The sequence below is a fragment of the Rhinolophus sinicus genome, chromosome 13 (genome assembly GCF_057876585.1).
Source record: "Rhinolophus sinicus isolate RSI-liver-muscle chromosome 13, RSI-T2T, whole genome shotgun sequence".
NCBI lineage: Eukaryota > Metazoa > Chordata > Mammalia > Chiroptera > Rhinolophidae > Rhinolophus > Rhinolophus sinicus.
The window spans coordinates 4,917,805-4,941,369 of NC_142513.1; the positions used below are offsets into that span (position 1 = coordinate 4,917,805).

The window sequence follows — 23,565 nt, forward strand, 5'->3', positions numbered from 1 at the left end:
ACACACACACAGACACACACACACCCTCCTAAACCAATCATTTAACACCTATAAAGCAGTCCTCTATAATGGAATGAATCAGTCCCATCTTTTGCACAAATAACTCCTATAAAGATAGCGACTATGAAAATGGTATCAACATCTTATCCCAAATTTCCTACAGGGGCCATGGCACCAAGGCCAAGAATGACACCCAGGCCCCTATGGCGCCGTCCATACTCTTCTCACCACCTGCAAGTCTAGAGGAAGCGAGAAAGGCAAAAACAAGACAATAACTGCCACGGTTACGGATCTCACATTTATTTTCTCAACTTTAATAAAAGAGGGGGAAAAGACCTGAAATTCGACATTTCTTTTTCTTCAGAATAGTTTTAATAGTTTGTGTATGGTTCGTCAATACTCAACTTTTTCTCTCCTACTTCAACACACAAATGCATTCATTCGTATTCTTCTTCACCCCATATTTCATATATTGTAATAGCATTTTGTGGGTCTGCAGGTATCGCTAGCTGCTGAGGCTTGAGCTTACTGCTGGTTGTCATGGCGACTTTCAGATTCCGCACCTTGGACACAAATTTCACAAGGTCCATCTCGAGTTGGGTTAGGGTGTTGAATGCATTGTCTTTTTTGGGGGAAGCATTCTGATTTTTCTTTAGGGGAGGGCGAAACGAACAGCTTCGAAGGCCAGGAGGAGGGTTCTGCTCCTGTCGGGAAAGATACATGGGGTGAATAACACTGTTGACTTTCTGGGTTTGGCCGCAGTGCCAAGACAGTTGAGCTCACCTAAGAGAAGATGGTCCTAGCTTTGCTCTAGTCCTGGGATTGGCAAAGTATGGACAAACCTGGCCCACCGTCTGTTTTTGTAAATAAAGTTTTATTGGAACACACCCATGCACATTCATTTGCATACTGTCTGGGGCTGCTTTCATACTAAAATGGCAGCATTGTTGCATCAGAGACCTGATGGGCTGCAAAGCTGAAAATATCTACTCCCTGACCTACAAAAAAGGTTTGCTAACCACTGCTCTACTCAGTATCGTAAAGTGTGGGGTCTGTCTAGGAGAGAACTTGCTGCCATATTTCTTTCCCTGTCCCCTTTGGGATGTGTTTAGCCACTTTAGGGACTAGCTGTTACCTCTTCACATCTCTCTCCTTTTACGACAGGCCTTTTGCTTTACTTGGTTTAATGATACTACATCTCCATTCACTTCAGCAACTTGCAGCAGATCAAATGTTAGGGGCAGGAAATCTGGCTCCTTGAGTAATTTTGATCCCAAACGTGCCAAGTTCTTGAATCTATCCTCAAGTTGAGAAAATTCGTTTAACAGGATACATAGCAAGCCAAGGTTTTATTCACCCAGTAAACAGAAGGTGGTCTCCAACTGTTAGTCTCAACCCTCCGTGCATTTGGGGACTACTGTCTTTCCCTAAGGACACATCAGGAAAGGAATCTGGCAGCATTTCTCAGGACCATGAGGCACCCTAATTCCTTATCATGGTCCTGCTGGTGATAACTAGACTATCCGTTTCTCCAAGTCTGAGATTTCTGAGACGATATCAAATGTGTAAAAAAACCCCCAAAACCCCCAAAACAAAAAGGATCTATTCTTACCATTCTTACCTTACTCTTCTCACTGTCTCCCCGAAACTTTAGTACCACGTACACCACAAAAACAAAAACCACCCAGAGCCACTTGCTCCCAAGCCAGCCGTGGGCATGCTCTGGTAGGTTCTGCCTACTCCGAAAGTGCCCTCCGCAAGGCACCTTTCCCTGGGGGTCTTGGCCTTTGTCCCGCAGAGAAGAAAACATGAGGGCATAGCCGCAGGAGAGGCACAGAAGCAGGAACAAAAACCATTTCAGCGTCAGCATGGTGAGCAGCGACGGGAGAGGAAGTTGCTCATGGTGGGTCTGTTTGCCTCGTACCTGGATACTGGGTACTTAGGGCTGGGCCATCAGTGATGTCACAGCCAGAAGCTCTGGTCATTGTGATGCCAGCAGGGTAGGGGGTAATGAGCCCAGGGTGGCCGCCCAGGATGTAAAGGGACATGGAGACATTTCCAGCGGGCAATGGGAGTGGAGGCGATGACGGAATGCCGTGTCCTTGCTCGTCTGTCTGCCCCTGGCACTCATAGGCAGACGTCTTCATTTAGCTGCGTTTCGTTTGCTGAATCCCCCCGGCGTGGTGAGCAGAGCAGACATAGCATGTGCCCCTGTGGGGCTGAGAACCGAGTGGGAAAGAGGTTAAACCAGAGGCTACAAATTGGGAGCCAGTGATGTTTTCCACGGTCTACATTTCTAAAAATAATTATTTACACTACTTAAATGTTGGCGAGGGGGAACTTCATGTTAAAAACCTAGATGTCTGACTCCTTTAGAAAACATGGAAGATCTCAGAGCCACTCTGCGTGGAAGCAAAGCTCTGCGAGCTGGTCATATCGTGTCCACCGTCTCCACCACTCTGTCGCCTCACATGCCCTTACCTGAGCGTACAATCCCTGGGTTGATAAGAGTATAATGTGACAATGTGGTCAGAGCAGAGAGCTTCAGGCGCAGAGAACAAGAAGAGTACTCGAGGTCATCTCGTGCGGGAAGACATTTGGGCCGAGTCTGAGGGACGATCAGGAGTTGGCTGCGTTATACGGGGAGAAGGGTGGCACCAGACGTGTGAGGACCCCGAGAAGACAACCGAGGCCAATGCCAGGAGTATAACTAGGGCTCAGTGGCCAGTGGATTTGAAGCCATCAGCTTCTAAAAATGACACGGAACAAGAAATCCCAGTTCATGAAGCACAAGGCTTGTACTTGTTCCCTGCGGCGTTCTGATTCAGACATATCCCCGAGGAATAAAACCTTCTGCTGACTCTGTTAAGGGTCCCCTGGGTCCCCGCACGGCCTCAAACTGCTGAGCTCTGGGCAGCGACACAGGAGTTCTGTCAGGCTGTTCGAAACCCAAGGGGAGGCGGATGGTTGAGCTGTGCTGCCCCGATGGCCTCTCTACACACACAGCATGCTCTCTGCGGGGGGCGGGGGGGGGGCGTCCTGTAGGGGGCTGCGTGGTTAAACCAGTCCATTCCTCCTGAAGGGCTACTCCTTCCTACTTCCGAGGGGCCCTTTGGGAAGCAGCTGGCCTGCTGCCCATGGCTGCGGGCGGGAGGGTGTGTCCTGTGACCTTGAGGGGCTCATCCTAGAAACCACCACCCTGTCCCCAGTCTCTCTGACTCACATGGCTCTTGGGGGAGAGTCGGAGCTTCTGCAGAGTATTGTGAGGTGACCCCAGGTCTGCAGGTACCCTGCATTTTAACTACCCCACATGGTGCTCTGAGATTTAGTGGTTATGGTGTGATGCAGGAAGGGACAGACTTGATTTACGAATTCGACCCCAAACAGACATGCTCAGGAAGCTTCGTTGTTTGGAAATGTTGATGTGTACTTAATGATAGGAATCACGTTTTTTGGTTTACAGTGAACTCGAAAGTCGAAAGCACTTCCCACTAGAAGAGGACCAGTGGCAAAGCAGGAAGAGCGTGGTGGGTAGGGGGGAAAGCTGAGATTTTGAAAGTGACCTTGAGGGGAAGAAGGGTGTTGAGATGCTGGTTTGGATGCTGAGGACACTGCCTGGTGGAATTCACCTAACATCCTGGAGTTACTCCCGTCGCTAGCAATGGAATGGCTGAAATTTTCTTACCAAAACATGAGTAGAGGACAGAAGAACAAAAATACAAACAGAGGACAGAAAAGGCAGACTTGCTTTATTTTTGTGTCAAATCGTCAGGTGCCCAACTCAATCTCTTCTATCTTGAAAATGAAGAAGAAAACCTCCCCTACATCCTCAGCGGGCGAGGAGACATGCCCCCGGCAGGCAGAGTGCACTGGAAACACGTCCTTCCTAAGTTCTATTTCGGTAACTGTTGCAGCAATACCATTAGAATTTTCGTCAAAACGAGCCGAGCACACCCCCACGAGGTGTCAGGAATCTCATGATTTCAAGCACAGGTGGCCGACACGGCCTCCCTGGCCGTGGGAAGGTCCAGGTGCATCTACAGGTGGAAGTGAGCACTCGGCCTGTGGGACAGGGGGACGGGGCAGGCGCCCACCACGCCTTCTCCCGGAACCCCGAGCCTCACAGGCACGAGTGGCCACGCAGGCTCCGAGGCGTAGAGAACAACCGTGTGACACGGTGCAAAGGGACACCTAGCAGGGACTCCACGGCACAGCCAGCGCCCACACCAGCTGCCCCACAGGGTCTGAGCGGGCTGCGTGGGGACGGCAGGCTGGGGCTTCAGAAGCAGTAGGACGTGTGGGTGACCCAGTGGGCTGACTCCTCCTTGGAGCGCTTGGCAGAGCTGTGGGTGGTGAAGAGGGACTTGTAAGCCTCAGATTCCTCGCTGTCGGCAATGGACCTCTTTGCGGCTCCACAGGGAGGCTTCCCGACTCTTCCAGAAGAGCTCCCATTTGCTGCGGCTGCTGGATAAATGGAAAGCCAGACGCTTTAAGGTTGGGATGAAAGGTCCTTCCAAATCCCACATTCTCAAAAGGGAAAAGGTAAGTGTTACTCCTGGGGATTTCCTTCCTCCTCTTGGGATGAAGGTGGAAATCCACCATCTCATCACCAACTCCTAAAAACACTGAAGTCTGTCATTTAAAATCACACTACTCGTGATGTGCTTATACTGGCCCCAGGGCCGTGCGTGACATGACTCAGATCCTGCTGGGATGGGGGGGAGACCGGGGGCGGGGGGCGCGGTGAGGGGAAGAGGAGGCCCAGGCGGCTGCTGCAGGTGGACCGGGAACCATGAGCCACTGCTGATGCCACTTACGAGCTTACACGGTCTTTTACCTAATGCAGCTGTGCTTCCCCTTGTGTGAAATAAATACTTTTTTTTTCTTTTTTGAGTTAAAATTCATGAGTTTCAGGAGGAACGCACTGAATTCTGGACTATACGCCATACGGCTCTGACCAGCTGGCCAAGAGGCAGGTGGGGGGAAGCCTGGCTCTGAGTGCCACGTGTGGGGGCACAAAACCTCTGCCCTAAAGGGTCGGGAACAGCCTGCTCAGTCCCGTGAGCCCCAGTCCACCAGCCGGGCACCAAGTGCACACACGACAGGAAAGCCAGACGCCAGCAACCCTGATGGACTACTGCTTTGGGGTACAGTGACTGTTTCTTAGTCAGTCCCCCATGAGAGCTCAACCAATGAATTAGAGACATGACTCAGGACGAGCCTGCGTTTCCAGATTCATCCCAGTAAGGCTGACATAACCAGCTTCCTGAGCAGCTCCCTGTGGTCTCGGGGACCCACCTGCACTTTTGGAAGCTGGGGTGATTTTCTTCTCTCTAGAATCAAGGCTGGTTTCTTCAGGCTTCCCGGCCTTAATTTTTGATGGTCCTGCGGATTCTGCAAAAAGAACAAAGAGAGCAAAACAGAATCAAAAGCATGAGCTTCCTCAGGCCACAGCCTAGTCTCATTTTGCTGTAATATGGCCCTCTTAGCATCTTACCTTCACTGACATCCGGCTTGGATACGGACTCTGCAGCCTTGGGTTTCTTTGCTTTCTGTAAAAAGACAGAGGAAGTTGCAGGTGCTCGGATGCCCTCACTTCAGGTCAGCGGTTCCCCGCCCTCCCAGGAGCCGAATGCGGTTTCTACATGGTGGCGGGTGCTTGCTCTGAAGACGACCTTGACATGCCCTTAATTCTAAACCTTGACCCTTTGCATGGGTTTCCAGCTATGCACTTTTGCCTCACACAGGAATGAATATATCTGTAGAGATCTGCTGAAGTTTTATATTCCAAAATCACATTTTCAAAAATTTTTAATGATGATGACAGATTTCAGTCGTAATGGTCAAGGTTAATGGGGACGATTCATTGTCCACAAAAAGCAGTTAAATGAAGACTAACATACAGTACACGCGGGGACATCGAGTCCAGCCAGGATACACGCGTGCTGAATCTTGCCCATTGCAGTAAGGCTTTTTCAAAGTTGTCACACTGCCTTGATATTTGTTTGTTTAACTTTAAGGATTTAAGTCTTAAACTAACAGACACGTTAGCCAATCCTTAGACTCTGGGTTACTCTTGTCAGGTTTTGGGGCACTAGAATTCTGTCGCTCATTAACATATTGGTCAGCAAAGATTTTTTAAATGAAACTAACCACTCTAAAACCACACAGCTCTGTTAGACTTGATTCCATCACAGAAAGGATAAACAGGACCACATTCAGAGAATTTACTTTAAAAGTGCCATTTTCCTAAACAGCCAAAAGATGGTGCTACACATACACAGATACACAGCCTAATTAGTTCCTGAGGCTCCCATAGTGGAAAACATGGCAAGAAGGCAAATATATATATGTCTTCTCATATATGTATGTCTTCTTGCATATATGTATATATGCAATGGAACTTGTAACACCTGTACAAGACAAAAACTTCCTGTTATTTCACACATGCAAATCTGAGGGTAAGTAATACCCTGGCCTTCAAAAAAAGAGACAAGAGTTGATTTCTCAGTTCTCCGTTCATAGCTGTCATTTGAAAAGCACACGCAGGAGGAGTTAGACGAAACGCTAGTCCTGTTTCCCGCTGCGAGTGTATCTGGGAAATATTTTGGTATCCTGGCAGCAGTATCTAGGAGGCATTCCCAGAAGCTCTGGTGAGTATTTTGCAGAGAGGGGCACGTTGGTTCCCCTGGGCTTTGAACAACTTGGCAGGAAGCCTGGGACAGAGGAGACAACTCACTAAAGTCAGATGGTGAACGGCGACCACACAAACGTCTTCAGGACCTTCCTTCAAAACACAATTTTTGCCTTTGGTGCTTTTTAAAAACTGAGCTTCATCAATGAAGAACAGTCATATCCTTTTTGGTAACTGTCCTTTGTCAAAAACAGCTCAAGCTTTTTTCTTTCTCTTTTCTGCTCGTATGATAATAAAATCATAGTAATTTAGAAAACTTAGAATGAACGCGCTTATATAGAGTCACTTTGAAATCTGTGCTCAGCCCTTTAAATATATCCTCGCTCCTCAAAGAGCTGCCCGAGGGGCTGCATGCTCAGCAGTGGGTGGGAAACGCAGGTGCCCAGGGCCGCCCAGGGCTCCAGGTGACTCCCGGGACACTCAAATCTGTGCTGGGGTGATGGGGACTCCCCTTTTCCTTTATCTTACAAGTTATGAACACCAAGTCTGTACAGTTGTCTCTCAGTATATGCAGGGGGTGGGGGTGGTTCCAGAACCCTCACGGATACCAAACTCCCAGGGTGCTTAAGTCCCTTACGTAAAATGGCGTCGTGTTTGCACATGACCTGTATTTGCATACAGACTACAGCACGTGTGCCCACACATCACTTCATTTGTGTACATTCAGCAGTGCGCTAGGCGGGTGGCAAATTCAAGTTTTGCTTGCTTTCTGAAACTTTCTGGGATTTCCTTTCCCCACCTCCAAATATTTTTAACCCATGTTTTGGTTGAATCCACTGATGAAAACCAGAGGCTACGGAGGGCCGACTGCACGTTTTACAATTAGTGAGAGCACGGCAGTCGTGCTGACCGCTATTCCCGTGGGGCCCAGCCTGGACTGGAACCTTCTGGAGTCCAGGCCCTTCCGGGTTGTAAACCGGAAGCAGCTGCCAGCAATGCAACTTGGTGGTTTGCAATGGGCTCTGAGCACGGAGGCGGCTGGGCAGAACCTGAACACTGGCCCAGGACTCCGGGCAGGTGAGGGACACACACAAGGACCCGTTACCTTTCCCAGCCTCGCTCTCAGCCTTCTCTCCTCCATCCTGCTCTTCAGCATTTCCACGTCCTCTTTGGTGCCGTTGAGCACGATGACGTCATCGTCCTGGAAGGCAGCCCCACACTGGAGAGCAAAAGGAAGGAGACAGATTCGTCACCACGCAGAGGGCAAGCACCCTTGGACCCTCACTCTCAGCCCAACTGCTGCCCCCCAGCTCCTGGGAAGCTGTTGTTGTCCCCCCGGCATGTTGGCCTAGCCAGCTCCTGGGTCTGCTGCCTTTGCTGGGTTATTATTTATTGTGGTTCTGTCTCCAAAACCAATCGCTTTGGGTCAAAGTCATCTCCTTTTCAAGGCTGGGTCTGGTAAGCTTTCATGACTGAAGAGACCTTCCTTTGACCTACAAAAGCCTTCTCCCAGGGATGTCGTCCTGGGACAGGGAATGAGGAAGAATCTGCAGGAAGAGAATCAGGTGGCAGACGAGGCCAGTGGGGCTTGGCGCTGGGGCTCTGGCGTGAATAGCCCTCGGACAAACACAACCCAGAGGCAGGTGTGTTCCCGTTCGCTCTCCCTCCTGGCTTCCTGCCCCCACTCCTGCTGCCCCCCGTTCCTATCTTGTCAGCTGTCTCCTTTCTCGACATGTTTAGTCGTCTAGATATGATTGCAGACCCCGTTTGGCATACACTTGTGCCTGGAGTTGTATTTTTAACGTTGAATTAGCCACTAAAAATAAAAAGTCGGGAACCTCTCACATTAAAACTTGAGACATCTTGCTCTTTGTCTCCAAAATTCAAAAGATCCATTAAAAGCAGACCCACACCCTCAAAGCCTCAGCTGCCTAGACCTGAGGTCTGCTCCCTAGAGACCGGACACATGACTCTCCCACTGGCGACAGGTCCCGTCACTTGTTGTTGGTGTGCGCCTGACCTTGGGAGGCTTCTGCCTATAACCCCAGGAGCTTGGGTGGAGCGGCCTGTCTGTTGAGGGCAAACAAAAGCAGGGCAGGAGGCAGGTTTCCGTCACACTGCCTGCTGCCAGGCAGGGGCTCTTCTCCGTGGACTGAAAGGCAGAGGGTCACTTCAGAAGGGGCGGCAGCGCTGCTGAGAAGGCACAGCTGGCCCAAAGGGACTGACCCTCCCTCTCTGCTTATAAAAGTAACACATATGCAAAGTGAAAAACACCCATGTTTTCCTGCAAATGTATTTCCCCACGTACTACTGTTACCGCCCTGCTGAAATCATATATTCATTTTAAATTTTGCTTCCTTTTATCACTTGTAACTTAGATGTCAAAAAAATGGGGGAAATGGTTACATAGATCATATCACATTCCTAAAACAGGAGGAAGGAGTATACAGTTTAGTTTTTAACAATGTAGAAAATATTTATCACATGTTAAAAGAAAAAGCAGACTAGAATTTGTATATTCATAAAACCTCTGGATGTTAATTAAAAAAAAAAAAAAGTATTAAAAAAAAAGGGCCAGTAGGAAACTGCTGAGGGAAGAGTGGTAGAATTAGGAGCAATAAGCTGCAATACTGTACATCTGTATCACAGGCAAATGGAACAATGGTTCCTCGGTCTCTGTCCTTACAAACAGTACTTGTGAAGACGGCTGTATGCGTCTCGGGCGCACAATCCCCGAGACGTGGTACTGTCTTCCACGGAACCTGCTCTGTCTCCTGCGTATAGTACTACACTGATGAATGCACGCCCACGTGTGCGCGCTGACTTTTAGAGCCGGGCTTCCTCTCCGTCACACTGGAATCTCCAAGTGGGAGGGACCTTGTCTTTTATGTTCCATGGTCACAGCCCAGGGTCTGGAACACAGTGGACACTTGGTAAATAACTGCTGAATGAATGAATGACAACACAGCCTAGAGAAGTATTTCAAACCAGAATGAAAGGGACGAAATTTTAAAGCCAAATCGCTCCCCTAAAAGGTCACATGAACTTTAGACTTCTTACAACATGTGAGTGGACCCATCACACCAAATAATTTGAAGGGAAAGAAACAACTGCTGATCTGAAAGGCACAAAGACAGCTCTTGTTTGGCTTTAAGACACAAACGTCGTCCTGCATTCACATTACCTCTTTTATAAATTACAGGCATATGGTACATGTCCACTTTACTTATTAGGATTTTCATTTTTTTTAAATTGTAGTCTGTATGAGAAGTTGACACACTAAGTCTATTAACGTTTTGTCCATTTATTACAATAGTTTCTCCAGTATGTCTGGCTTTTATTCTACATTTTCCTTGCAGCTGTGGAAGTGCAAAGCGGTATGTAGGTAACACCACCATTTTCTTGGTTTTGCTTCCACTGCTTTTTGGCTTAGAGGGTCTTCCTGCTTTTCAGTTCAGGACGTGAAGTACCAGGTGAAGTCCAGCACCAATCACTGCCCAGTGGGACCCGCAGGACGACGTTTACAACACACTCTCAGGGTGGGGTGCCGGGGCCATGCTGCAGCAGGACTCAGAGCTGGCAGGCGGCCTTGGCCTCAGCCTCGGCCTCCCCTGTGTGAAAGGGTCTTTCCCTTCCTGATCACCAGATAAAAGTAGCTCCTCAGCACCTGGACTCTGAACATCTCCACACAAATGCACCCGGGGTCTCACCGCTGAAAGGCTGGATTGAGCTGTTGTATATACACAGCACGCACGTCACACACACACACAGCAGTGCCACAGCTCAGTAAGCTTTGCCATGTGTCTGTGATACAAATGCAGATATCGGAGCTTGCTGCTCCTCAGCAGTTTCCTACTGGCCCTTCCCCTCGATTCTTCCCGGCAATTCAGCAGTCTGCCTGTAGGAACAGCACACCTGTTCTGCCGCAGAGTAATGTGTCTCGAGTCACCCGGTGCAGGTGAAGCACATCTGTCCTCCGACTAAGCATCCAGCTCAGGTGTGTGCACATATGTGGGAGGCAGGTACATCTCCCTGGTGTGCAATGATGTCTCCTGGCTTCAGTCCCCTAATCGATGTGTCTGTGGGAAGCCTAAAGGCAGTGCCAGCAAGTGAGAGAAGCTTCGCAGCCAGACAGGGAAGGATGTTAGTGACGTGTCCGCGGAGGAGACTGACGCGGGGAGGGCCCAGTAACGGTGAGCAGGGACTCACCTCGCAGGCGCCCTGGGCTCCAGAGGACACTGACCTGCATCCCGGGAGTCAGGTCCCCTGCAGAGCCATGCTGACACACTCAGATTGCTCCCAGTGCTACTCAGGGAGCCTGCAAGATTGGTGAGTGACTTGTATTTATCCCTTCAATGAAAAAGGGGCAGATAACCACCGCTGGCTTCCTATTTTTGCAAGCTTTTAAAGACTCCGACCCAAAATTTCACTCGGCTTTCAGAATATGAGAGTTACCCTGGCCCAGCGTTTGGTGCTGCCGTCTCATTCTGTGTTGTAAGGGGTGGTCCGGTCCTGAAGAAACACTCAGAGACACAAAAGCAGCACTAGTTTTCAATCTACAGAATCAACAAGAATAAAATCTTCCAGGGATGAGAGGGGAACAAAACCTGCCAAGCAACTTCGTTCCTGTGATTTAAGCTGCAGCCACCGCAAGACCAGCAGCAACTGATGGAGAGAAAAGCCCGTGGATGGGGCACAGCCAGGACCCCCACCCCAGGGGCATGAGAAACACCCCGTGGTAAGTGCTTCGTACCTGGACACAGGCCACGAATGGCACAGGCTGAACAGGTATTGTTATTACAACAAAATGCTTTTCTTTGCCTCCTCTATGGTTTTAAAGTAGAAATACTGGAATAATGCCAATAATACTGTAAAATGCAGGTGTAGCAGCATCTTTTTCTCTCACAAATTGTCCTCATTTTTTGGAAGAAAATAAAAGTGGAATATTTTCAGGTATGAGACCAATTAGAGTTTACGATTTTAATGCCACCATTTATTTCTTTATTGCTCACAGGGGAGATACTAACTAAGCCTCAGGGCCACATCCAAATCCTTAGTTCGCACTGGGTGCCGACACTAAACATGTTATTTCTGTGCTTCTTCTGAGGGGACATCCTAAAATCAAGTTGGCCTCTTCATATCAAAGTGGCTGAAAAATCGTGTGCACATTTTAGGAATCAGGACGCTGTTATTAAGACATCTGTTTTACTGGACAGCTGGACAGTCTCTGAATTCAAAGTAGTCTAATAAGCTCAGACAGTTCTAGAAAAAACCTGTTAACTTGTAGGATGCTTTGGACATCATTCTGAGCCCAGAGCCCATTAGAAATAACACACCACCATTTTCACTGCTGTGGCTACAGTGACTTTTTTAGGACAAACATACAAGTACGTGGACAGAGCACCCGGCGTTCATGGTCTGGGGGTGCCACTACCCCGGGGCTGGCGAGCACTAAGGAACCCCAATCCCACGCAAGCACTGAGCACCTCCCTGGGCCAGGCTTGGTGGGAAGCTGGCATCCATCCGCCCCTGTCCCCCGTCCCCAGTGGCCCTATGAGGTAGGCACTGTCGTATGTCCCATCTGCAGTCCAGAAAATGGAGATAAATTGTTTAATCTGGTTAAGCAGTAATGTTCTGGAATATACAGCAAAATATTTTAAATTCATCTTTAAAGATGCCTACTCATTATCTATTTAGTCGCGGGAATTATTATTATTTTTTAAAGTATAAAAGATTCAGCAAAAAGAGTTAGTTTATATGGGATCTTGTCAATTCCCCTGAAAAGCCTTTATAACACATGAAATCCCATCACAACAGAGTTTAAATGACTGCCCTTAAGTGCAGTATTCTAGCAGTAATCCACAGTCTCAAGCCATAGTGCTGACTTTTGTTTCTGGCTGTTCAGGCTTGTTGGGGGCCAGGGAGGGGGGACTGTAGAAGACTAAAGAAGAAGAAAAGGAGAAAAACATACTCACTGGCTCTAATAATTAGGATACTTATGTGTTTTGAAACAACCCCGTGGAAGCATTTTATGCTTGGACAAACACATAAAGTGTAATACAATTCCATTCTGAGAAGTACAATTGGAAATCACTTCTGTTATTGTAGAGATTCTAGCATTATAAAAAGGAAAAAAATGTAAACACCATCCTTAACCATTAACTTTGGTAATTATTTCTACTGAAAAGATTACTCACTGTTTGGAACCATTTAATTCTACTGTACACTATACATACGTATTTTGATGATGCTGCCTATCAAAGGCTGCAGATGCAGAAAACTGAAAGACTATTCAAGTATATAAAGCCCAGGAAATTTAAATTACGGAATGACAGTACATGAAAAAGCCTTAAGACGCTCTCTCACACACCTTGAAAATGACAGTTTTAGAAACCATTTGGGATTTCAGTAACACATGAGGAGACAGGACACCGGAAAGGGAAAAACGCGTCTGGTCTGGACAGAGAACTTTCCTATCTGCTCCATAAAACACAAGGACAACTGCCACTCTTTCTAAAGCCTTTAAAATAAAAAAAATACTTCCACTATAACTTTTTGTGGAGGAAAAAAGTGGTTCAAAAATCAGTAAGACTCCTTTTTTGGGAGCTGCATGTTGCCCACACTTGGAAAATACCCCTGACATTTCTTGGAAATTAGTTGAGTGATAGAAAGTCCCGTGTTGAACACTTCCATGTTCACTATGGCTACGAAGTTGACTTCACACTATAGAAACAACAACAACAAATCACCAAGAATCAAGGCCAGGAAATCGCTGCAGAACTGAAAGCGGTGCTCACCACTCCTTCCAAAGGAAAACCTGCCCGGCCCTGCAGAGTTGACTCCCGTGGGAATTTCCCAGTATCCACTGGGTGTTATATTAAAGCAACAGTAAGAACCTCCACAGTTTTCACATTCAACAGCACGGGAGTCTCCCAGGCTTCAGATACAAGGCTGGCTGGACCACCTTGAAAAGCTTGTGTGAAACTGTGACAATAAAGCTAAACCACTGGTGACCCTAGTTCCCACACACACCTGTTTCTAAATGATAAAGTGAAACTGAGCTGGAAGGAAAATTTCACTGTGGGGCAACTGTGGACATGGCACTGACAGAACAGAAATAGAAAGGCAGCAAGCTCACGTGGCTGTTGCTGTACGAGGGAGGGAAAAACACGCAGCCCAAAGTACAGTGGGTCACAGGCGAGACTGGGCTTCATTTAATTATATAAGCTACGGAGACTAGCCAACCCCTGGGATCTGGGGATTACACGGGGCGCAATCTGTCAGTGAAGTGGGGCTAACATTTGTGATGGGACCAGAATGCCTTCCTTTGACCACAGGCTTAAAAACAAAGACGACAAACCCCAAACCCTCCCAAACCTCCTCCCACATTGAAGCGACAGTACAGGAGAAATGCAACAGCTACGGTACATGGTTTACCTTTAACCAAAATTCTCAAAAGAAGAAGTTAAAAGCTTTATTTTCACTGCATTTCAAGAAGGTATTTCCTTCCTACTGAATTTCTATTTTTATAAAACATTTTTATGATATAAAAAAGGTTCTGTTATTTTACAGACCAAATGTGAAATGTGTACATTTGAACGATGGCTTTGTTGATAAAAACATGACATAATTTATGAAACAGTCTTTAAAATTATGCCATCATGTTTTACATTTGGGGCAATCAACAAACATTTCCTGAGCCAAACCAAGTTCCCATCCAGAGTAAACTGGCGCTCTCAGATGTTGCTGGCGGGAGTGTAAAATGGTACAGCCACTTTGCAAAACTGGCTGGCGGTCTTAGGCAGTTAAACGTACACGTGTCTGTGAGCCAGCCATTCCAATCTGGTATCTACCCCCACAGAAATAAAACCACAGGTCTGTACAAAGCCTTGTGCACAAATGCTGACGGTATCTTGTCATCTCCTAAAACGGCAAACGTCAGTGTCCACTGACAGGTGCAGGGACGAGCAGACTGTGGCTTGTCCGTATGGCGGAATACTGCTCAGAATAAGAAGGAATGAAGTGGTGAGGAATGCAACGATGTGGGTGGATCTCAAAATCATTAAGTGGAAAAAGCCAGGCAGAAAGTACACAGTGCATGATCCCATTACATAAAATTACAGAATATGCCAACGGATCCAGAGAGCCGGAGCGCGTGTCAATGATTGCCCAGAGACGAGCATGGAAGGAGGATGGAGCGAGAGCGGCACAGAACACTCCTAGGGGTCAGGACATGCTTGTTACCTTGGCTCCGGGGACAGTTTCCCGGGTGCACACATACACAAAAACTGAGCAAATCACACACTTAACTACGTGTACTTCAGTCAAGTTGGGGGGTGGTTACAGCATCCTAAATTCTATCTGTTTTCTTTTAGGAAGCGCAGAGAAAAAACTTTCAGACCACGGTGACAAGAAGCCTGACGCTCACAACATGAGCCCGCTGCGAGCCACAAAGCCTGGCCTTCTCGTGTGTGCGGCCATTTGCATCACTGCCATTTTTCTCTATTTAAGGAACCCAACTCCCAAGGGGCCAGAGGAGGAGCCCATCTATCCGGCAACAGTGGAATGCGGCTTTTATCCAGATGAACTGTGTTCAGCTTTATTTGAAGGGAAAGGGGCAGCCCCCCAAATTGCAAAATTCTGTAAAAACGCTCATGGACCGGAAATACTCGCTCCCTTACACACCCCAGGAAATTGCCGCAGGGTTTCCCAGGCGCTGCATTTCATATCCCGCCCCCTGTCTGCCGAAGAGGGTCACTTCTCGTTGGCATATATAATAACTGTTCCGAAGGAGCTGGCCATGTTTGTGCAGCTTCTCAGGGCTATTTATGTACCTCAAAATGTTTATTGTATTCACGTTGATGAAAAGGCCCCAAAGAAGTACAAGGCTGCTGTGCAAACCCTGCTTAACTGTTTTGAAAATATTTTCATTTCATCGAAGAGAGAGAAGGTGCCTAATACGGGCTTTACGAGACTACAGGCAGACATTAACTGCATGAAAGATCTAGTCCATTCCAAATTTCAATGGGACTATGTCATTAATCTTTGTGGACAGGACTTTCCAATCAAAACCAACAAGGAAATCATACACTACATCAGAAGCAAATGGAGTGACAAAAATATCACTCCTGGGGTAATTCAACAAGGAAACATGAAATCCAAGACCGGTCCAAGGCATCCCGAATTCAGCCCTGAAGGAAACAGCTATGTGTCTCCAAATAAAATACTCAAAGCTGATCCACCCCATAACTTAACAATTTATTTTGGAAGCGCTTACTATGTACTAACGAGGAAGTTTGTACAGTTTGTACTGACAGACATTCGTGCGAAAGACATGCTTCAGTGGTCCAAAGACATGCACAGCCCAGAGCGACATTACTGGGTGACTCTGAACCGACTAAAAGGTAATAACAAGCCAGCAATCTGGGGTGTGTTCAGATAGGTGGCAACAACAGGAGTTGAATCCTAACTGAAGTTTCTAGTTCAGCTCTGCTATATGGCCTGTAAATAACTCTGTATTTTGCAAGACTTTCCACTTGGGGAGGAAAAGAGGGTCTTTGATTTCAGGGGTGCAAGGCGGGCTGACAGAGTGCCAAGTTCCCAAACCAACCTGCTGCTTTTGTTCCCTCTCCAGAAAGAAGCATTTTGTATCTCCTCAAACAGGGCCTTTGGAAAAGTCTAAGCGCAAATATTTGGAGAGTTCTTTATTTCTTTGTTCCGTTAATAAACATCCTGGATACCCACTAGTGCCAGGCATAGTGCCAGGAGCTCTTCATTAGTTCTTGTATCTGGAGGAATGGAAATAACGGCATGGGAGACCTGAACTAAAAGAACTGAGAAGCTGGACCTCACACCTCACGCTTGTCCCCCCTCCATCCCCCCACCAGATGCTCCAGGTGCCACAGCGAATGCTGGCTGGGAAGGTGACTTGCGAGCCATTAAATGGAGAAACGAGGAGGGACGTGTTCACGACGGATGTAAAGGTAAAAACAAAACAAAAAAACTCCCCAGACAACTGCTGCCTTGGTCACAGTGAAAGTACTCTGTAATTAGTGACAATCCAATTGGCATGGTGTTAATTTTTGAAAACTTTTAAGTATAAAGGCGCACAAAAATCATAAGTATGCAGGTTGATACATGTTCACAAAGTGAACATACAACAGGGCTGCTGTCACGCTCTACCGATGAGGAACCCCGGGCTCAGAGAGGTGAGGTCACTCCCAAGGTCACAGAAAGTGGCACAGAGCTGGCAGAGCTGGGTCTCAAATCAGATGTAGCCACCAGGCACCCTCCACTGGGCAAGCTTACAGCCTTGTTCTGTATGCAGAGTGACAGCCATCCGTTATTATCAGCAACAAAGAGTTTATTTATTAAAAATTTTTCTTTTTTTTTTTAAGGAGGGCACAGCTCACAGTGGCCCATGTGGGGATCGAACCAGCAACCTTGGTGCTACCAGCACCACCTGAGCTAACTGGCCACCCCACAGAGTTTACTTTTAATTATCAAAACAGTACTAACACAACTCTGAAAACATCCCATCTGTCTGTGTTCCCTTCCAGTTTGAACCCATATGTACAAAGATCAGTTATCCAGTTGTAATCAAGGTCCGTGCTTCTTTTTTCTCCATGTCCTAAGCTTTTCACAGTGCTTGTCTTCATATTAACACTTTTCAGCTGGTTAATGGAAGTCTATCGACATTGTACCAAGAATGTCTGTCATCCACGACAACAGCTGCCGTTTACACGACACTTACTACGTCCCAGTTCTAGGCCCTTTATTCAGTGAATACTTGCTCAGTATGGGGAAGGTTCTTTCTGATTATTTCAGTCTTACTGGACACTTTTGTGCATGCAGTCACATCCCTTTTTAAACATAATATCTCCTTAAGATAGGTTTTTAGAAGTAGAATGAGAGGGTTGGCACGGGGAGAGAGCTGAGCAAAGAGGAAGGTCTCCAAGACGGACAGAACTTTCTCTCGCAAACAAGCTGAGAACTCACTTGCCTCACACTGAAGGTGATGACAGGACCACCTCAGTGTCGGTGGGAGGTAAGAGAGGAGCCCAGCACAGGGTCGGGCACATAAAACGTGCTACTGAGTTCACCTCGAAGGGATCCAATCAGCATGCGCTTCTACTGTAATTCCCATTTCAATCCATTTATATCCAACACTCACTCTGCAAAACCAATAAGGGGCTGAAGTAATGACTTATTAAGATCAATGCCAATTCTTACGAACTACCCACAACCCAGGAAAAGGCTTAAAAGTTCATGGAACGTAAAACAGAAGCTATCAGAATTTAGCTTTTAGCAGGCAAATGAATGTTGTTACATCTCCCTTGGGTTCATGACTAGCTAAAATTTCACCGTAGTCACCTAAGTAATCGTTCAACACTTTGGAGAGCACTGACAAAAAGAATGAAAACTTCCCTTCCATCGTAAATTCAAAATCCAACATAAAAGCCCACCCGAGCAATCGTGGAAATCATATGCGATCTGAATGCCTGGGGAGCGAAGACACCTCCCAGGTGACCTCAGAAGAACCGCGTCACTTTTTTTATGTGAATGGAAACTGAGGCGGGAACAAAGGCAGCTAAGTCTTGGGGTTTCTTTTTGCAGGCCGTTATGTCCAGGAGAGCTGTGTATATGGGCCAGGAGACTTGCCATGGATCATCCAATCGCCTTCTCTGTTTGCCAGCAAATTCGACTCCTCAACAGACCCTCTTGTGGTCACGTGTCTGGAGAGGCGGCACAGACTCAGAGTGCTGCGGCAGGCAGAGGTTTCTGTGGAGCCGCACTGGCGGTTTCCACAGCAGACTCATTTTGATGCGAAACTGAACGGCTGAGCTGGACATTAGAAGGAGGGTTTGCTTTCTTCCTGGTATCATTCTGTTTCCTTGACTTAAGAGAACAATCAACCAAAGAAGATGGGAAAATGATTCTTTGATACAAGTTAGTCCTATAATGAATTGAGAAAAATGCTACTGACAACACTTTGCTTCTGATTATAGGCCACTTCTGTCGCTTTGAGAAAGAAATCACGAGAGGAAAAGAATCTCAAGGTGCTGCTGGGGACACAGATGAGCCCATGGAGGGCTGCCTGCTTCAGTAAACAGCTGCTGAAAATCGAGATCCTTCACTCGATCCAGGCTCAGGTGAGAATAAGAACACAGCTTGTTTGGAGGAGGGGCGGGGGAGGCTGGAAGGCATGGGACAGGCCGGGGAGGCCAAGATAAGGCAGCAGCCTTCGTGAGCACCAGAACCAACGACAAGAACTGCTGCTCGCTCTGCCCTGAGTCGGGCTCTCACTGTGTTCACTTGTGAAGTAAAAAAACACAATTAAATCCTATGTAAACAATGTCTGAAATCAACTGCTATGGACTGTATCGTAAAGGCGATGTATTAACGAGGATCTTGAGATAATTTCTCTAGCTTTCTGGGGACAGAGGCTTCTTGCTAACACGCAGAGTCTACTGTTCAACTGTTCTGTTCGATTTTTTTTACATGTAAAAGTCTAAGGCTGCCTGTGCTGGGTATTATGCAATTTCCCAGCCTTAATATTCACAAAGACCATCAAGATGGCAGAAAGCTAAAATAACCTGGAAGCAGAGCCTGAAAATCAGAATTTGCCAACCACTTTTGAAGATATTCCCCTTCCCTAATTTATTTTCACCCCTTTCCACTCCACCCCTCTCCCATGAAAAGAACTCGAAAAACAAAAACAAACAAAAACCCAACAGTATGGGTGTACACTTCTGTTTTATTTGTGAGTTTAAAACATCCACACACCCCACTCGCCTACTACAAAGACCACAAAAACGAAGCCAGAGAGCTAGCAAGTCAAATGCTACTGATCACCTCTAGAATCTAGCTCAGGGCTCCCCAAACTTGACTGTGCCCACGAATCCTGGGGGGTCTTGGTAATATGCAGATTCTGATTCTGCAGGTCGGGGGAGGGGTGGGGAGGCTGCATGTCTTAAAAAGAGAAAACAAAACCTCCCAGGTGACGCCAATGCTGCAGGACCGTGGGTCATGCTTTGAGTAACAAGCACATCATTTATTCTGCAACCTGTAATCACGCCAACGTGCTGCTTCTTATTACAGGAAGGAAGGAACACAGTGGGGAATACAATTAATTTTTTGGCTAGTGATTTGTTTACATTGAAAACACAAAAAACCTAGCAACTACATCTCTTTGGACCCTGTTTACCGAAATCAAAGGTGCACACTGTGCGTGTATTTTAGAACCCAAAACCAGAGTTATTTCAAAGCCCCAAGTCTCTTCTAGTGAACTGAAAAGCCAAATGCAGATAGAACTACAGAGTGAAAAGTGGAGAAAATGCATACCCCAAATATCAGAGGTTCCTGACACTCTACTTATGACATCGATGTCTCTAAATTTCAGACATTACCTAAAAAATGAAAGAAAATATTTCAGACTTTGACACTGTGGCTTTACCTCACGTCGTTCAAACTGTCACAACAGACTCCAGTTCCTGAAACTGTGCCGTCATTCTTTGGCAGAGTGGCTGACATGGCTGGTCTTCACCTCGTCTTCCTGGGCATCCAGCCAGACTACATTTTCCAGGCTCCCTTGCAGTTAGGTGTGGCCACATGACTGAGTTCTGGCCAATGGCATGTGAGCAGAAGGGATGACCATCAAGTCCAGGCCGGGCTCATAAAAACTTCCTAAGCTGGATGTTCCCTTCTCTGTCCCCATCAGTCACTTTAATGGTCAATACTCCAAAAACCAGAGGAGGTCAGCGCTACGAGACAGCAGCAGCCTGTGTCCTTGAGTGTCCTTTAGAAGAAAGCTGGCCAACCAGGAACTTTCCCTGTGTCACTGTTTGTCACAGCAGTTAGCCAAGCTTGACTGACACACTTAGTATTACTAAACGTGGGACTTTAAATCAGAAGTATGAGTTTGGTTCCTGATAACAGTGCACCAATTTGTCATTTAGTTTAGTCCTCATTTAAAAATGTTACTGTTTGGAATTTGGGTCTAAAAGGAAAGCGTCCGTGAATTTACTCTGCTTCCTTCATTTTATGTATTAGAATCTACACCCCAGGCAGGTGAAGTGATGCTCCCAAGCCAGCACTGGTATGTGAGCCGTAACAGGCTATAGATCCTGGTTGAATGAATGAGTGAGAGAATGACTCACTCAAGTGTGCCAGTGAATCTCCCATGCGCTATGATTTTCTACATTGTATAGTGTTATTGGTTGAATTGTGTGTCCCCCCCCCCCCAGATGTTGAAGTCATAACCCCAGTATGTCAGAATGTGACCTTTGGAAATCAGGTCACTGCAGAGGTCATTAGTTAAGCTTCAGTCACCAGCGTGGGCCCTAATCCAACATAATTGGTGTCCTTATAAAAAGGGGAAATTTGGGCAGAGAGCGTCCACGGAGGAAAGGCCTATGAGAAGACACAGAGAAGACAGCCATGTACAAGTCAGGGAGAGGCCTGGAACAGACTGTATCACAGCCCACAGAAGGAGCCAGCCCTGCTGACATGGTGATTTTGGATTTCCAGTCTCCAGAACCATGAGACAGTAAATTTCTGTTAAATCACCCAGTTTGTGGTACCTTGTTATGGTAACCGTAGCAAACTAATACGTAGAGTATTCAATCTAGCTATGCAAAGGCAATTTTTATGTAGATTATGTAAGTGAAAAGTGCTTACTATCTTGCTTTTCTGACAACAGATTTATTTTTAAGGAAGTTTCCAACCTGAGCTATTGCTAAATTACAGCCAGGGTCCTGCCTCGCCTGCAGGAGGTCTAGACAGCCACGGCGACCCCTACCAGCAGACAGGAGCCGTGCTCCTGGTCCTCTTCTGGTCTCTGCTTCTCCTTATGCAACCCTGACACAGTCGGTTCCCCTTTCCACTGCTTCTTTCCTTCCCGTGAAGTGCTCAAGGTACAGACTTTCAAACGTTTGCAAGCGCTCAGCAAAATTTCCCACGAACCAGCAAAATGACTGCAGAGTTCTCTCAAAACAGCGCGTTTCCATGACATAAAATCACCTTCTCTGTAAAGCTCTGTTATGCATGGTTGTCGACGTGGTTACTAACATGATGTTTGAGGTTAGCCAATGCAAAGGAAAATGGCTCACCAATCTAAGAGATGGTCACCATTATGGGTAGGACAGAAGTTTCACTGTTCTGGATCAGTGAGTCCCCCAAACCCGACAGCCCATTCTGGGAACTCTTACATAAAATTAGAACTCCACGGGGGTCCACAGTCACCCTCAAGATTTTGATTTCATGCGTCTGAGATGGGGAATGGAAATTTAACAAACTATTATGGTGATTTTAAAGCAGACTCTAGTTTGGGAACCATCGATTTAGGACATTTGGCTTCTGTAATAAATTTCTGCTTAAATTTCCCAGCTTCTCATATTTACATTCTTTCAAGTAGACATCCTGAGTGTACTCACGATTGCATCTAACACTTAACCAACATCCTAGTACTATTTGCTAAAACACACACATCTGAACACAGAGCATTTGCACTGGGCCTGTGGCGCTCCGTGGAATCCCACGCCAGCTGAGTTCCTGCTCCTGTACACGCTTCTCACACAGGCTCCTTTTTCATACCTGCTGTCAAATTCTTGCTCTCGTTCAGTCTTTTCTCTCTGTCCATCCTGCACAAGTCCACACAGTCATGCTCCCGAAGGCATCAATGGCTCCTCAGTCTGACACTCGAAGTTTCCGCTGCCCAGTCCGCCTCTCATCTCTGGCCTCTCCCTGCTCCCATACCCCCGGCCCCTCCGTCCTGGCCAGCCCGTGCTGTGACTTCGCCCTGTGCCTCCATCCTGTAGGCTGCCTGGGCCACTTCCTCCCCGTGAACTGGGCTGCTGCTCTCCTCCTCCCCCTCCTCCTCTCAACATCCCCCCTCCCCTCCCTGACGACGTACCCACCATCACTTGTAACAGCATCTCACGAACTTCAGGCATCCCCTGAATGTACTGTCAGTATCTTAACATTTTTCTTTCAATCTACCATTGTTTCTACTTACATTTACTTTAAGTCCTACCATAAATACAAAAACAGTACCCCTTGCCGTAAAGATGGCAGAGAACACAGAACAAGGCTCACTAGCCCCTGCCTGCCCAGGCTCTGAACGTCAAGTCCCCCCTCTCAGGCGCTCAGTGAGTTAGAGAGGCGCTAAAAACATACGAGGACTGAGCGGAGACTTTCTCCTTGAGGCAAGCAGACGGTCTGAAGGAGCGCTGACGTGGGCGTCCCCACATCCCTGTGTGCTGTCCGCAGGGCTGTCTGGGGTCCTGTCTGGGCACCAGCCGGCCAGCACTCCTATCGCCACCAGTCCTGTCCCAATCTCTGGGAAAGTCTGCCTGACGAGAACCACGCTTTGTCTTCACGACTGAGGACAGACGCCTCCTCCTTCATAAAGCCACCAATCACCAGCAGTCAGAACGAGTGCCCGGCCCCTGAACTCCAGTAATCACTTTCCCATCCACCTGGTACTGGCCTCAACTAACAAAGCCGAATGGGACTTTCATGTAATGTGGGATTCCTGCAGGACTGCAGTCTCCTGGGGCACAGGGGTGTGGCACCTACATCTTGTTCTCCCTGGGAACACCTGTATATCAATCACCTTTAATACAGGAGAGATAATAAGTGCTGGTGAATAAATGACATAAATCAATTCCTGAATGCATTCTTTGAACTTCCTTTCTTTTGAAGAAGCTTAATGAGATGGATTCCAAATTCTATAATAGCTTTATTCATATTCTCCCCAAACTGACTTCTTTATCACCAATTATCTTTTGATTATTTCTGAGTCCCAAATCGCGTGTTTTCCCGAAAATAAGACCTAGTCAGACCATCAGCTCTAATGCATCTTTTGGAGCAAAAATATAAAAACCGGTCTTATAATTATAATTATATTATAATTATTGTATTATATTACA

At 47.0% G+C, this 23,565-nt stretch overlaps 3 protein-coding genes across 4 annotated transcripts in view; 1 reads left to right on the forward strand and 2 right to left on the reverse strand.

The window, feature by feature from the left end:
* Positions 1 to 298: 298 nt before the first annotated feature.
* Positions 299 to 2,389, reverse strand: LOC109444560 (protein FAM209). The gene is made up of 2 exons (XM_074317450.2): positions 1,622 to 2,389; positions 299 to 701 (listed from the first exon to the last, which is right to left on the reverse strand). Exons 1-2 carry the CDS (start codon positions 1,868 to 1,870, stop codon positions 438 to 440), a joined length of 513 nt encoding a protein of 170 aa, XP_074173551.2. The 5' UTR covers positions 1,871 to 2,389; the 3' UTR covers positions 299 to 437.
* Positions 2,390 to 3,726: 1,337 nt separating this feature from the next.
* The window catches only part of RTF2 (replication termination factor 2), a 29,869-nt gene continuing 10,030 nt past the window's right edge, over positions 3,727 to 23,565 (reverse strand). The window contains exons 6-9 of one of the 2 annotated variants that reach the window (XM_074317271.2): positions 7,740 to 7,853; positions 5,498 to 5,552; positions 5,299 to 5,394; positions 3,727 to 4,464 (exon numbers count right to left, since the gene is read on the reverse strand). In XM_074317271.2, the coding sequence (XP_074173372.1) occupies positions 4,280 to 4,464; positions 5,299 to 5,394; positions 5,498 to 5,552; positions 7,740 to 7,853 (450 nt within the window). In that variant the 3' untranslated portion in view covers positions 3,727 to 4,279. The remainder of the gene's footprint in view (positions 4,465 to 5,298; positions 5,395 to 5,497; positions 5,553 to 7,739; positions 7,854 to 23,565) is intronic. The other variant, XM_074317272.2, reaches the window with a different exon arrangement.
* On the forward strand, positions 15,066 to 18,477 carry LOC109444561 (putative beta-1,3-galactosyl-O-glycosyl-glycoprotein beta-1,6-N-acetylglucosaminyltransferase 7). The gene is made up of 3 exons (XM_019726044.3): positions 15,066 to 16,038; positions 16,522 to 16,617; positions 18,251 to 18,477. Exons 1-3 carry the CDS (start codon positions 15,066 to 15,068, stop codon positions 18,475 to 18,477), a joined length of 1,296 nt encoding a protein of 431 aa, XP_019581603.3.